The sequence below is a fragment of the Nannospalax galili genome, unplaced genomic scaffold, assembly GCF_000622305.1.
Source record: "Nannospalax galili isolate Female #2095 unplaced genomic scaffold, S.galili_v1.0 scaffold1532, whole genome shotgun sequence".
NCBI lineage: Eukaryota > Metazoa > Chordata > Mammalia > Rodentia > Spalacidae > Nannospalax > Nannospalax galili.
Window position 1 is genome coordinate 1,721,715 of NW_008330832.1, and position 15,638 is coordinate 1,737,352.

A 15,638-nucleotide genomic window follows, 5' to 3' on the forward strand; every position below is an offset into this window, starting at 1 on the left:
CATGTAAGCACCTATTTACAGCTGGGCAGGTGCGGTGGCACACACCTTTAGTCTCAGCACTCTGGAGGCAGAGGCTAGCCTGGTCTACATAGTGAGTTGGGACTACAGGGAGACCCAGTCTCAAACACACACACAAAGGAAAGGCTGTGGTTTAATAGAGTGTTTCTGTCAAGTTGACAAGGGGTCAATTGTGTTGGACAGCTTCAGTTAACTTGACACACCTGGGGTAGAGGGACCCTCAACTGAGGAATTACCTTCATTGGATTAGCCTGTGGCCATATCTATGGGGCACTTTCTTGATGAGTGATGACAGAGCCCGCTCTGGGAGGTGCCACCCCTGGGCAGGTCATTCTGTATTGTACAAGGAAGCAGGCTGAGCACAGGCCTGAGCAGCAAGTCAGTAAGCAGTATAACATTCTGAGCCAGGCATTGTTAGACACCAGGAACACACAGGTGAATGTGCATTGTGGGGACTCAGGTTTGTTTGCTTAGCGGGGGGCCTGCTGGCTTCGGGGCAGAGGGCCTGATCGGCGACAGAGTCAAACTCTGGGACCTGTGTCTTCCCAACAGGACGATTTATTTTAGAATTTATATGGTTTTTATACATCCCAAGGAACTAGCAGTCACGTGGGATATGATAGTCACATACAAAGATTTAGGGTACAAAGTACAAGGACATTTAGTCTGTTAGTTGGCACCAGGAGTCTTAAACTTTTACTCAAGGTTATCAATGCCCATCCAGTAATTTATTGGGCACAATGTTTTCTTTCTTAAAAGCATGGTAAACTTTTAGCTTTTAGCTCAGGAGTAAACCTTTGACCTGGCCTAATCTCTTAGCCAGGGATAGCTGAGTTATTTGTTTAGGACAAGGAGATGAGCTAAGGGTTGTTGATCAAGATGCTTTCCCACAGAGCAGGGAGCCTGCACTTTTATGACCAGGCCGCCTCCTCCTGCCAGCCCAACAGTGTTCTGCAAGGCAGGGATTATCAGAGCCACTGTTTTCAGTGCCCCTCCCTTTAGCAGAGAATGCAGCCTGGACCTCACGTTATGGCCTGGCATCCTGGTTTCCTACAGTGCATGATACTGGAATCTCAGAGATGAATTGATTTTTGAAACCTAAAGTCAAAAGAGGGTCTGGAAACTGTCGAAAGTACGCTGACCAGAGTGGGGAGCAGGATAGAGCAAGGAAATGTTGGAAAAATAGCAGGGTCAGGCTGCTTCAGAGCCCAGGGGTTCTGTATTTAAAGCCTTAGGGACCTGGAGATGGCTTATCAGATAAAGACCTATGCTTCTCAAGGTTAGTGACCAGAGTTCGATTCTGAAACCCATATGAAGTGACTCCACCTACACAATAATTAAAAAATCTTTAGGGGCTGGAGAAATGGCTCAGTGGTTAAGAACACTGAATGTTCTTGCAGAGGACCAGGGTTCAATTCTCAGCACCCACATGGCGGCTACGAATCGTCCTTAACTCCAGTTCCAGGGGAATCTGAAGCCCTCTTCTGATCTCCGGTGGCATTGCACAACACGGGTGCACTCACATACATGCAGCCAATACACTCATACACATAAACTAAAAATAATAAACATTAAAAAAAAATTCTTGCTGGGTATGGTGGCGCACGCCTTTAATCCCAGCACGTGGGAGGCAGAGGCAGGCGGATCTTTGTGAGTTCGAGGCCAGCGTGGTCTATACAGTGAGTTCCAGGACAGCTGGGACTACAAGGAGACCCTGTCTCAAAAAAGACCAAAAGAAAAAAAAAAAAATCTTTAAAGCTAGGGCTAGAGAGATGGCTTATCAGTTAAGAGCACTGGCTGCTCCTGCAGAAGGCCTGGGTTCGGATCCTGACACCCACATGGCACCTAACAACTGTCCCTAACTCCAGTTCCAGGGGGGTCCAAACACCCTCTTCTGCCCTCCGAAGGCACTGCATGACAGGGCACACTTACATACAAGCAGGCGATACACAAATACACATTAAAAAAAAAAAAAAACAACAAAAAAACTACTTTAAAGCCTGGGGGAAGTGGGGAGTGTATTACATAACCCGTCATCATTTAAGAGGAGCCAGTTAAAACGGGGTCCTAAGGAAAGGCACTGAAGAAAACCTCAACAGTACCCTAACAGTTTTAGTTGACATTTCCGTAAAATGCCCTACATTCTATTTATTTTGAAAACAACCGTGCATCACGATTTGGGTTCCATATTTTCGTGTCCATTCCGGATATAACTGGAGATTCTAGAAAACCTGCCTCATGCGTCTGACATCTGGCTGTAAACCCTGAAGGTCTCATTGCCTCTTGAAGGGTCTAGCTGCCGGTGGCCCCCCGCGTCGCCGCCGGGCTGCGGTTCCTCCACTCCAGCAGGGGAATCATGGCGGCCGCGGGACGCACAGGTAGTCGCCCGGGCCTGGGCCGCGTAAGGCTGGAGGAGGAGCGGCCCAGGCGGGGCGGGGGCTCCTCTCCGCCTCAGTGTCGCCGGGACCGAGGAAATGTTGCCGCTTGGGCCGCGCTCGGTGCTGACTTATAGGATCCTAAGCTCTCTACTCCGCTCGGGGGTGCGCAGATCGTGGCCCGGTGTGCGGCCCCAGCACCGAGGCTGCGGCGGAGCCGGTGAAGTCCGGGCCCTGCCGGGAGTGCGCGGGGAGAAAGGCGCAGGCAGGCCGCGTGGGGAGCGCGGGCTGAAGGGAGGCTGATGCAGGAGCGCGAGTGCTGGAGCGGGAATCTCGGGGACGCGCGTGCTGCAGAGGGGAGTCTGGGAGCGCGCGGGCAGGAGTGGGAGTCCGGGAGCGCGCGTGCTGCAGAGGGGAGTCTGGGAGCGCGCGTGCTGGAGACGGGAGTCCGGGAGCGCGCGTGCTGCAGAGGGGAGTCTGGGAGCGTGCGGCGAGCGGCCTTGCCCGGGCAGCGGCCGGCGCAGGCCCCGCCCCTAGCGCAGGCGAGTCCATTGGGGTCCCTGAGGAGGGGAGGCCTAATGTGATGACGTCCGCTAGGCCGGGCACCGTGTCCCGATAGTTCTGAGGGGCCCACTCTGCCTTCTCGGGCCGTTTCCAGAAGGTCCCGCCTCGGTGGGATGCCACCCCCCGTCCCGCGCGGTAGGCTCGTCCGGGCAGGCCGCGGAGGGGCTGGCGGGAGATTTGCAGTTGGCGGGATCTGGAGCTCACCCTGTCCTCCGTTCTCTCGCCACCATGCCCTGCTCTGAAGAGGTAACCGTAAGCCCCCCAAGCAAGCAGGCCCGGCCGGAGGAGCCCACCTCCCGACTGCGCTTTGTGCGGCTCTCGGAGCACGCCACGGCGCCCACCCGGGGGTCCGCACGCGCTGCCGGCTACGATCTGTACAGGTGAGCGCACCTCGGCTGGTCAGCGCTGAGACTCTGCACCCCAGACCCTGCACCCCGAGGCCCACCATCCTCAGCCCCTGTAGCACAAGGCTTTGCACCCGGGCCCAAACCTTCACGGGAGAGATTACGGAAATACCTTTGTGTAGTCAATGTGGAAATAACTAATGTATAAGCAGTGGAAGTTATTAAGGTCTCCAGAGTGACTTCCAGTGCTGTAAAATATCTTATTTTTGTCTGGGAGGGAGCTACAATAATGGCGACATTAGCTTTGTTAGGTGGACCTTAGAGAATCCATTTCAGTGGTGTCCATCTGCAGGAGCAGATGAAATTAGTACTCTTCTTCAGCCAGTGACGTTTACGCCCATGCTCTGGTATATTTGCAGAACAGATGGAACACAGCTCTACCTCCTGCCCATGTTTCCTCTTAATGTTTTCTTCTGCGGCTTCATCTTCATCACAGAATTGTTCAGAGAGTAAGATGAGTTAGTGCTGACAGGCTAGAATTGTGCCTGGCCTGGAGTGAGGGCCTCATCAGTGTAAGCTATTATCGCCCCTTTATTTGAGTCTATTTTCTCTCCATACCGTGTTAATGAATTAATGTCTCCCTTTCTGCACCTCATGCTAATACCTTCCTCGGTTTCCCAACAACTGATTTCAGACACAAATATTCAGCAGTGGCAGTGTTGACCTTTTTCTCCACCGTAATATTTACAGAGAACTGTTACCTTAAGCTGTCTTTTTATCCTAAAACAAAATAATCTAGTACCTGTGTAATAAAACATTTTAGACGAATTAGTAATTTGTTATAAAATTAGTTAGCCGGGCATGGTGGCACACGCCTTTAATCCCAGCACTTGGGAGGCAGAGGCGGGCAGATCTTTGTGAGTTCGAGGCCAGCCTGGTCTACATAGTGAGTTCCAGGACAGCTGGGGCTACAAGGGGACCCTGTCTCAAAAAAAGACAAAAAAATAAAATTAGTTACAGGAGTAACTAATTAGAAGTAACTAATTAGAAGTTACTAAATGCATTGTCACAGGAAAGAATGTTGAGAACAGTTTATAAACAAATACCAATTTAATATCTTTTTAGTGCCTATGATTATACAGTCCCACCTATGGAGAAAGCCGTTGTGAAAACAGACATTCAGATAGCTGTTCCTTCTGGGTGCTATGGAAGAGTAGGTAAGTTATTTAAGGGCCAGGTAACTTTTGTCAAGTACTTCCATTATGATAAGTTCTCTCTTCTAGTGTCAACGTGGGTTAAAAATTGAAGAGCTACTGCTTGTGTCCTCAGATAATGAAATGCCATCTGGTAGCAGATACAGCCATTTGGAAGCTTCCACAGACCTCTGCTTTTGCCTCTTCTTGCCCTTTTCTCTTGCCTTTGTGAGCTTTTAGGAGGCTCATATTGGCCCAAGTGATGGTTCTTATAGCACTTCACAGAAAAATTGAGAGTATCTGATGCTTGTGTAAGAGAATAGGGGCTTAGAATGATGGCTCATGGCACTTTGTATTATGAGAGAAACTGCCAGATTATATGAACCCAGTGGACCTTCTAGATTGTCCTTGATGTCCTTCTAGGGGTTAGAGTAGGGGACGGTCTTGTGATCTAGAGACGTGCCTTATATTGACAAAACGTACTGTAAGTCAGTGGCTCAGATTTTCCTAGGGCTTGCCCCTTGTCTAGAGAGTGAATTCAAAACTTGTCAAGAGCATGCATACTTTTTTCTAACTTCGAACTAAGCATAAAAAGGGAAGGAAACTGCCTCTCCCTTGGCAAAGAGACCTAGACTAACACTATCTTGTTGTCCGTGTGTAGAGCTGCCGTTACTTTGGCCCTTTTACGATGGGTTTTCTCCTGGCCTCTGGCATCACTGACTATACTTTTAGAATTCAGTGGGAGAAAACTGAAGATGGATGAGGAAAACGTCCCAAGAGGAGGTGGCGTTTATTGACAAAGTGCCTGCTTTCAGTTGTTCTAAAATACAGAACTAGAAATGAAGATTATTGAGGTGGACCTGATGTTAAGTCAGCAAGTTTGAGGTATAACCTTGGCTTTTGTGGAGTTTTTTGTTTTGTTTCCATTTTCAGAATAACAGAATGTTCGAGAGTTAAATTTTGGAAGCATAGCTTTGGCCTCTTAATTCTCTAATATTAGACCTTTTATGTTACTCTGGTTTATATATTTCATAAAGATAGCCTCTTGACCTCTGTATCATGAGTAGAAGTTCCAAGTTGTGGACTAAGTCTGCTGTTGTTTGGTTAGGTTTATTTCTTCTCACTCCCCCTCTCTCCACCTGTTGACATGTTCAAGTCTCCCATCTTGAACCACAAGTTGAGCTAGCGAGATGGCTCAGTGAGTAAAGAACTTGCCAGAAAAACATGATAACCTAAGTTTGATCCCAAGAATCCACGCAAAGATGGATGGAGAGAACTGACTTCACAAAGGTGTCCTCTGACCTCCACATGTACACAGTAGCATGCATGCCCCCCTATCCTGTACACACAGAACAATAAGAGAGGTCATCGCTAGCCCCCTGCCACTGTCAGTTACAGTCTTTTAAGTTGGTTTTCAATAAATGATCTTGAATTTTTCTAAATTAGTCTTTCCGACTTTGGTAGCATAACATGGTAAGTATCTTCTTTAAAAATGATCTGCTGAAATTAAGATGCAAATATAGACAATAAAAGGGAGGGCGATGCTTAAGTTGCATTAAATGTAATGTATCTGTTACTTCTCCTCTCCAGTTAAATACCCACTGTCTTCCTATTTTGTTTTTAGCTCCATGTTCTGGCTTGGCTGTAAAACACTTCATGGATGTAGGAGCTAAGAGATTTATTTCTTTATTCTATAAATGTATTTGTCTTTGCTTTAAAGGTAACGTGTTCAAATGTCAGGTTTTATTTTTATTGTCAAGAAATGAAATGAATTTTCTTGTGTCTGTGCCTCTAGGATTTCTAAGTTTGAAGTAATAGGCAGTTATGATATGATATAGTTTCAAGTACTGTTTGGTAATGTGTAGTTTGTAACGCTCATTGTGTGAAATGTCTGTTATTTTACTAATAAGCAGGTACTGAAAGGTTTTGCTTTGCTTCAGTATAATCTGTATTTAGTGCAAAATTGACCCTTAGACTAGGAAAAGCTTTTGCATGATTATTTTAAGCAGTCATAGTTTGCTTAAACAGTTTAAACAAAAGATTCTTGAAATGCAGACCTGTTTTGTAAAAATTTTCTTACTCTGTAAGAAAGGACACCCTTGTCATGAAAAATATAACAAGGTAATTCTTTCTCCACAGTAAGAAGAGAAAGCTTGATGCTTCTGTAAATTTCTTCCCTTGTCCTTACTATTTCCCTTACACCTTTGTCTTCCAAAGTTATTTTCTCCATGTGGCTCCAGGCATGGAGAAGCCTCAGTGTCCTCTGCTAGCCATGTCCTCACTGTAAGGAAGGTCTCACTTTCCTGATAGGATTCTTTTGTTTCTGATCTCTTGTTGGGGCACAAACTGCACTGATGTGGTCCCAGTGTCCTGACTCTTCTCTGACCTCATCTGTAGTGTTTCACCTTGGCCCTCGGTTATATGGGTATGCTACCTTCCCTTGTATTTTTACAGAACTATGTCAAGCTGGTTTTTAAGAGATGAGGAAACTGTCCCAGAAATGTGGTTCCAGCACCATTGTTCTTCCCATTGCACTCAAGCTGCCCGTCCCCTCACTACCTGTGTTGGCTGTTTGCACCTGTATAGGGTTAAACAGCACATGATGAAGCCTGACTGTGGGGACTTGCCTACCATTAGTGCAACATCATGTTGTATGTTGAATGTTGAATGTCTCCCATGGTGTCACTAGGTGGTGCTGTGGGGTAAGGTAGAGGCCCAAAACTGCACAGCAATTCATACTGACAGTCTACTCCTGGATTGAGGATTCCCAGAGTTTAATGAGTTACATTTAATTTTCAAAAATACTTTTTACCAATTCAAATATGAAATGTGGTCACTTGGAATATACTTATAATTTAATTTAAGATCATAAAAGATATATTTTTATTGAATTTCAAAAGGGTTTGAAAGGAACACAGACTCTGGGCCTGTTTCCTCATCAGTATAATAGAAGTTAGTACGTCCGTCTCTGAGGGGTAGCAGGGTTAAATAATGTATGTGGCACATCTGCCATAGTGTTTGGCATATGCTAATTCAGATGATCATTTCCATCTCTGACAGATGTCACAAAATTTTTTTTTTGGTCTTTTTGAGACAGGGTTTCCCTGTATAGCCCCAGCTGTCCTGGAACTCACTGTGTAGACCAGGCTGGCCTTGAACTCACAGAGATCCGCCTGCCTCTGCCTCCCAAGTATTGGGATTAAAGGTATGCGCCACCACGCCTGGCTCAAATTTTTTTTTTTTTTTTAAATGTTGAAACTTTTTTCCTCCAAATTTGTTTCTAACGGGTATGGAATTGGAAAGTTAGTTTGCATGGTGGTTGGTATGGGGTTATTCATAAAATCACATTGTGGTATGTTCTCGGATACAGAATATCTTTAAAAATGTCTCCTAGGTACAAGTTTATCATAGTTGCCAACTGAATAGTGTTTCTCTTAGAAATCCCAGGTTGTAAATAAGGGTCAAAGGGAAAAGTTGACTATGCAAGATTGTGGTTAGAAGCCACATTGGGTAGGTGTGGATAATTTTCACTGAAGAGGTTTCCAACAATGACGTGCCGAAGTCTTGACACTATAAAACTTGCCTGAAGCCAGGTAACCACTGCCAGCTCCAATGCATGATTTTTCCAGGGGTACCGTCATGATACTTGCTGCTTTCTCTGAAAGACATGTCCTCACTGCTTACAGTCGTTACGCAGAGAAGGGATACATCTTGGGTTTGTTTTCCTTCGTCTGTTTTTGCGTTATGAGATAGTGCCTCACACATACCAAGCAAGTGCTGTGCCACTATATCCCCACTCCTCCTTTTACTTTTTTATGAGATAAAAATCTCACTAAGTTACCGAGGCAGGTCTTGAAATCACACTGTAGCCCAGATAGGCCTTGAACATGGCAGTCTTCCTGCCTTAGCCTCCCAGGTAGTTGGTCTTTGCCGCCAGGGCTGGCATTGTTTTTGTTGTTTAGTTGCTTATTTTACTGTGCTGAAGATTGAACCAGAGCCCTGTAGTAGGCAAGCATTCTCCCACTAAGCTACATCTCCAGCCCTTAGGGTTTTCTTAAAATTTAAATAGCAGTTGAGCCCTGCTGGGCATGGTGGCGTATCCCTTTGATCCCAGCACTCCAGGGGCAGGGGCAGGCGCAAGCGGATCTCTGTGCGTTCAAGGCCAGGCTGGTTTACATAGCAAGTTCCAGGTCAGCTGGGGCTACAGGGAGACACTGTCTCAGAAAGACCAAAAACAAAAGTTAAATAGCAGTTGAATAAATGAATCTGAATTTTTGTATGGCATTGACATTCATGCTAAAAGATTTAATTGGAAGCCTTCTTTCTACCATACATTTTCTTAAAATTTTTTTCATTACATTGATTTGTGTATATGGGGGTGGGAGCATGTGTTATGACATGCATGTGGAGGTCAGACAACTTGCAGATATCAGTTTTCTCTACCACATGAGTCCTGGGGAACAAACTTCATCAGGCTTAGCAGGAAGCACTTTTTCCCACTGGGCCATCTTGTCAACCCACCTGCCATTCATTTTGATGGACTCAAATGACTTTGAGTCATAATTTTCAGATTCCAAGCATATAAAATGAGTAGGCCCGGTAGAATTGAAGATATCTAACTAATTGAATACGCTCAATAGGAGTACTTTGCAGACGTGCCGATAGGCCTTTACATAAAGGGAGTATTTTATAGTAGAAAATTACCGTACTTGCAACTCATGTAAAAGAACACATAGAAAAAATCATAGACAAATTATAGAAACAGGTTTGGCATACAAGTGTCCAGTGTACACACAGAAAGAAACATGCCCAGTTACAAGGAATGGAAGGTAAGGCACAAGGTGCCATTTTTACTGGTCATGTTGGTATTACCAAGGTTTTAGAAATGGACATTTCCAAATGGTTCTGGGAAAGGTTTGAATGACTGTGCCTTTTTTGCAGTTATCTAGCAATAGCCTACAACACAGACAGTATATATGTCCTTTGACCCAGGAATATGTGTGGTTTTAGTTTTTTGAGACAGGGTCTCTCCTTGTAGCCCCAACTGGTCTAGAAATAGCTATGTAGATCGGGCTGCCCTTGATCTCACAGAGATCCATTTCCCTCTGCCCCCTGAGTACTAGGAATAAAGGTGTACACCACCATGCCTAGCTTGATGAGCATTAATGTCAAGGATATATGTCAAGGGTTGTTTTGTGTATTATAGCAAAAATGTGAAGGCACTGTGAGTGTTTGGTGTTATATAAAATGAGTTACAAGCCAGGTGTGGTGGTGCACTCCTTTAATCCCAGCATTCGGGAGGTAGAGGCAGGCAGATCTCTGAGTTCAAGGCCAGCCTGGTCTACGTAGTGAGTTCCAGGACAGCTGGAGCTACAGGGAGACCCTGTCTCAAAAAGACCAAAAAAAAAAGAGTTACATAGAAGTAATGGGACTTCTACATACTGTGCCTAAAAGGAAGGAATGACTGAAAATTTTAAATATATATATATATTTGTTTTAAAGGATAACTGATTCTTTTGGGTGGAAAAATTAATGCGTAAACTTTATTGCTGTAATATTGGCTTTTAACTTGTATGCAGTGCTACTTTTGAGTAATATGGTTTTCTATTAAAGTACATAGTAAAGAATTCATAAGTCAGTCCAGATCATCTTTCTCACAGGTGGCTTCATTAACCTGTTCCTCAAAGACCTCCTAGCATGGAAATTCCCCAGCCTTCTGTGGTCATTCCTTCTAGCATGAAACAGCATGCTTTATACTGCAGAATTTCCTCATTAAGTACAAGCACTCAAACTTTCTCCATAGAGATAATGTGAGAACAGTTGGCTCAGTTTTCATAAGTATTAAGAAGCAAATCAATGGTCACCTGGTGGTAAGGAATGAAACCAGGGTGAAGTACTTCAATTTCACTTGTCCCTAATACTTTTTAAATTTTATTTTTAATTTAGGTATATGAATGTTTTGTCTGTATGTATATAAGTGCACCACATGCATGCAATACTGTGGAAGCTAGAAAAGGGTGTCAAATCCCCTGGAACTGGAGTTCTCGATGGTTGTTAGCTGCCACGTGGGTGCTGGGATTTGAATCCAGGTCTTCTGCAAGAACAGCCAGTGCTCTTAACCACTGAGCCATCTCTCCAGCCCCCTTTACAAAAATTAAAAAAATTTTATTATTGTGTATATGTGGGTGCATCTGCCACAGCATCCATGTAGATGTCAGTGAACCACTTTGTGGAATTAGTTCTCTCCTTTCATCTTTATGTGAGTTCCAGTGTAGACTCAGGTTGCCAGGCTTGTGGAGCATGGACCTTTACCCACTGAGCCCTTTGCCAGCCACCCCCACATTGTTTTTCTTTGACCTTCGAGTAATTAGAAGTAGGTTGACCAGCTTTAGCATCCATTGAGCTAAGTTTCTGACCTTCCTACTCCTTGCTTCTGTTGGAAATGGTTTTTCTGGGGGAGGGGGTATTGTGTTGGAAGGGAAGGTTGGAAGAATAGTGAGTAATGTGAAATGGAGCTTTCATACTTTCACAGACTAAGTAGAATTAATATATCGTAGACAGCTGGGAAGGGGAGATAGTGATTGCTAATTCCAGAGATTTATTTCTGGAGTAATAAAAAATATTCTAAAATTGATTGTGGTGAAGTTTTTGTAATTGTGCATGCACTATAATCTAATGATTGTACACTCCATATTAAAAGAAGCGAGGAGTGTATACCTACATTATCTTGTGTAGACATGTTAAGTTACTGTCCCAAAAATAATTTGGTGAATATATCTTTCTGCGCCATGGCAGGGACCTAGCTCAAGTCCCCTGCAAAGATTCGCTGTTTTTGTTTATGGTATCAAATAGGCACTATCTATGTATTTAAAAATGAAGTTGGGCTAATGAGGTGGTTTGACGGTTAAGGTGCCTGCTTCCAAGCCTGAAGACCTGAGTTCAGACCCTATGGTAGAAGGAGATTTGACTCCCACAAATTGTTCTCTGACCTCCGCGTTTGTGTCATGGCACCCACATGCACACACGCAAATAGATGTAATAAAATTTTTAAATGAACTCATAAATCATGAGTAAGAGTGAACTTGTTAAACTTCTGAGCTAATGTTTTCTGCAAAATTGTGGTTTTAAATCAGATTGTGGTTCCAATTAATGGCTCAGTGGTTAAGAGCACTGACTGTTCTTGCACTGACTGCTTTTGCAGAGGACCCACGTTAAGTTCTGCTCCATTTTTTTATGCAAATGGACTATTCTGATAATTGCAGGACTCTGGTTAATAGTATTTCCCCTGCAGTTTTTCAGGCTTTTGAGTATTTTTAATTTATGATTCAATCATGCTTCAATAAGAATATTAGTGGGAAGCTGCTATCAGGAAAAACCTTCAAAGCCCCAAATCAGATTTCTCCTAGTCGATTTAACAAATGTGCAGTGGATAGCTAGCTGGTAGGGTGGAGGTGATAGTTGCTCCTCCCAGCTTATAGGAAATGCTCACTGAGATAAACTTCCAGGATGGAAAATGAGGAAACATTTTCTAAATTCTTATATTTTAGTAATGCCATTTCCGTTTTCTGACTTTACATAGGACCAGAGCAAAATTCACTTACTCGATTGTAAGAATAAGAATCTCAGAGCTACATAAGAATGATTTTGAGATAATCTTATACTCTGGTGTAATGGTATAATCAAGACAATTTTCTTTCCTCCAGCTGGTGTCATAGATGAAGATTATAGAGGAAATGTTGGTATTGTGCTGTTTAATTTTGGGAAGGAGGAGTTTGAAGGTGAGTTAAATATGCATGCACATACATAATAAATTTTCTGAGTTATCCATTGTATGAGTTGTCAGTAGAACTGACTGTGGGTTCTCATTGACTAAGACAGGATACAGAGAACACATCAATTCATCACACTAGTGATCTGTCTCTGTTTTTTCTTTGAAGTAAAAAAAGGTGATCGAATTGCACAGCTCATTTGTGAACGGATTTTCTATCCAGAATTAGAAGAAGTTCAGGTAAGTGTGTAAAAGCTGAGTGGAGAGTGACGGGGCTGACATCAGGAACAAAGAGAGTGTCTGACAATTTATTTGTAACTGAATAGTGTGTGTGATAAGTGCTGTTTAAGCATGGCTAAATTGTTTTAAAGTCGGGATGTTTTCATGCAGATCTTAGGCAGCGTTTCAGACAGTAGCAGATGGTGTAGCAAGGACTTTAGGAGCCCTGGAGACCAAGGGAGGACCTTACCTGTAGCTTACTCTTTCTGTCATGTCTTTCAGGCTTTGGCTGACACTGAAAGGGGTTCAGGAGGTTTTGGTTCTACTGGAAAGAACTGAAATTTTGGCCAAGAATAAAAAATGAAAGAAACCTGTTTTTTCTGAAAAAATAAAGATTTACTTGAAGTATTTTGGTGTTTCCACATTGTAAATAATAGCTTTATCTTCTATAAGTACTTCATTTCCTTAGATGAAGACCTGTCAGGATCACAGAGGCGGCTTTGTTCTCTGCAGTTGATGACTGCTTGTAAATCTGTGTTGTGGTGATATAATGCAAACTTTAAGACCAAATGGATGATTACAGATTTTTATTTTGTGTATGAGTGTTTGATGTGCATGTAAGTACACCCATGTTGTGCAATGCCCATAGAGGCAAGAAGAGGGCATCAGATCCCCTGGAACTGGAGTTAAGGACAATTGTTAGCCACCATGTGCGTTCTGGGAACTGAATCCTGGTTTGAGCTAGTTGGCCAGAAAGCTAGTTGGCTGGTTAGAGGGGGAGCCCCTAGGCTTTTGTTACAGACCAAGAAAACAGAAGTATGCCATTTTTATTATTTATCAGTGGCCTTTCCCTATCTGCCTGTCTGAAAATATGACTTGTTCTTAGTCCTTCATTGTGGGTCCCAAGGATTGAACTCAGGTCCTCAGGCTTGATGGCAAATGTCTTTTTCCCACTGTACCCTATCTGTACCCCGTACCAGGCCTGGCTTTTACATGGGTGCTGGGAATCCTTATGCTGAGTGGCCGGTGTTTGACCAAGTGAACCGTCCCCCAGCTCCTAGTTTTGTACTTTAATCCTGGAGTCAACTTGTTTTCTTAATTTCATAATTTCATTTTTGGATTGTTCATGGATGGTGCATAGTAGCTTTTTATACCTTGTGTGTGAGCCTCTCAGGGGTCTGGACTGGTTTTCTAGGAGGTGAAAATCTTTTGCTACTGGGGCTTTACGCATGCTTGGCTGTGTGGTATTCCAGTTAGACTTGATAGCAAAGGGAGACAAGAATTGTCATCCATTAACCATCAGAAAGGAAACTGGAGTTCACTCATGGCCAATGGAAGCATTGTTTGGGTCTGGTTAAGACCACTGGCTGCTCTTAAGAGGACCTAGGTTCAATTCCCAACACCTACATGATGGCTAACAACTCTCTGTAACTCGAGGATCCAATGCCCTCTTCTGGCATCTGCAGACACTGCACAACATGCAGACAAAACACATAAAGAAGCTCTGTCGATGAATTCACCTCCGCAGTTTGTAGAAGCCACGTAGTACCTTAACAGCTGCTCGAGTGAGGTACTGAGGCCCAAGCTGGGGTTTCATAGCACTGTGCACAGTTCTTGCTGTCACATGGCTATCACCATGTCACCTATAAGGTTCTGTCCTCACTTTACGTCTTCCTCTGTTTTATCAATGGAAATGCTGCAGTACAGGCACCTGGTGTTGTGCAGAAGAACTGTCAGAACGTGCAGTTTCTGAGCTTTGGAAGGAACTGGCACAACTGCGCACTGAGTAGTCTTTCCTGCCAAGTGATGAGAAATTAAACTTTGTTCAAATGACTTTCAGCCTCCTACATACCATAAAGATCACGACTTAATGAATAGCGCTGAAAGGCAACTTTGCAGCCACCTGTGGGGAGAGGCGTAGGTTCAGGTGCAGATGAATAGCACTGATGGCTGGCTGTGTAAGCCGTGTAACAACTGAGAATCAAATGGTCTCAGAACTCACTGAAGTGGCCTTTCCCAGCCCACTCCCCATGGAGTGGAAAGCAGGATGCAGAGCGCATAATCACCACAGATGTGCTGTAAGGTGACAAGGACGGTGATTGAGAGTCACTAGGCAGGAAGGACCCAGAGTTCATCAACATACACCTGTGTGGCTGGCCGCTCAACCTGAGTAGTGAAGATAACACGTCCAGCCCAAGCCAGTGTTGCCTTAATGGCTGATGCAGTGACAACAGGGAGGAATGGGAATACTGCCCTGGAGGCCACTCTGAGTTTCAGGAAATCCCTTGTACAGCACCAGGCACCCAGAGCACTCTGGAGCAAGGCTGCACTGAAGAAGGCCCCAAGTTGCCATGAGAGGGGGCCTGGGCTCTGTCTGCTCCTACCTTGATTGGCTTCTGGCTGCAGGGAGCTTAGAGGAAGTGGGGGTGAAGATTCAGAAGTGTCGGCAGCTGGGTGCTCAGCCACTGGACAGATGATAAACCACCTTTTCCCTGTGTGCAGGACTGAGAAACAGAACAGAAAGAGGTGCTGAGGGAGCCAGTGTCTCCAGATCAGAGGACCCCACTGTTACACCAGATCCCATGGGGACCACTAGGAAACTCCACCTATTTCTCCAGAAGGTGTGGGTAGGGGACCCCAGTTCCCACTTAGAATCCTAAATAGCTTCCCTCCACAACTCAGGTGGCCCTCTGGACCCCTTGATGCAGAGGCCTCAGGGAGAGGCTCCTATCTGTTCTCTCTCTCAGAGGGGTGTGTGGTGGGCAGCTAGCCCAGGGTGCCTCACTGGCAGCTGGAGACTCTCAGGGGAGCTTGGCTGGGGTTCATTTCCTGGCATACCCATGGCATCAGCCTTGATGGAAGTAATGTCAGTCAGAGAGGGGTGGCAGCTGGGATAGGACAGCCCTTCCTAGCTGAGGGACCCTCTTCATCACTCACTCCTGCAGCCCTTCTGGTATGGTGGCCAAAACTCTGCCACTATGTTCAGTAGGGGACTTCTATCAAATACCTGTGTTATGGGAAAATCAGACCAGCAGCCAAAGTCAGGTGAGGAGAGGGATTTAATTTTACGCTAGTGGACTGACCCAGGGATCCTTCCATAAAGGAGCCAGTACCCCCCTCCAGTTTTAGGGGTTTTTATTTTCATGTGAGGAAGTAC

General features: G+C 44.7%; 1 protein-coding gene across 5 annotated transcripts; it reads left to right on the forward strand.

The window, feature by feature from the left end:
- The first annotated feature begins 2,078 nt into the window (after positions 1-2,078).
- Positions 2,079-12,889, forward strand: Dut (deoxyuridine triphosphatase). Of its 5 annotated transcripts, XM_008852958.3 has the most exons (6): positions 2,742-3,337; positions 4,427-4,518; positions 6,119-6,161; positions 12,196-12,272; positions 12,432-12,502; positions 12,764-12,889. In XM_008852958.3, the coding sequence occupies exons 1-6, from the start codon at positions 3,186-3,188 to the stop codon at positions 12,818-12,820; spliced, it is 492 nt and encodes a 163-aa protein (XP_008851180.1). In that variant the 5' UTR covers positions 2,742-3,185; the 3' UTR covers positions 12,821-12,889. The 5 variants fall into 5 exon arrangements, with proteins under 5 accessions (XP_029411980.1, XP_029411964.1, XP_029411969.1 ...); XM_029556120.1 differs by lacking the exons at positions 12,196-12,272; positions 12,432-12,502; positions 12,764-12,889 and adding an exon at positions 2,079-2,396 and having other exon boundaries at positions 3,202-3,337; positions 6,119-6,324; XM_029556104.1 differs by lacking the exons at positions 12,196-12,272; positions 12,432-12,502; positions 12,764-12,889 and adding an exon at positions 2,446-2,658 and having other exon boundaries at positions 3,202-3,337; positions 6,119-6,324.
- The last annotated feature ends 2,749 nt before the right edge of the window (positions 12,890-15,638 follow it).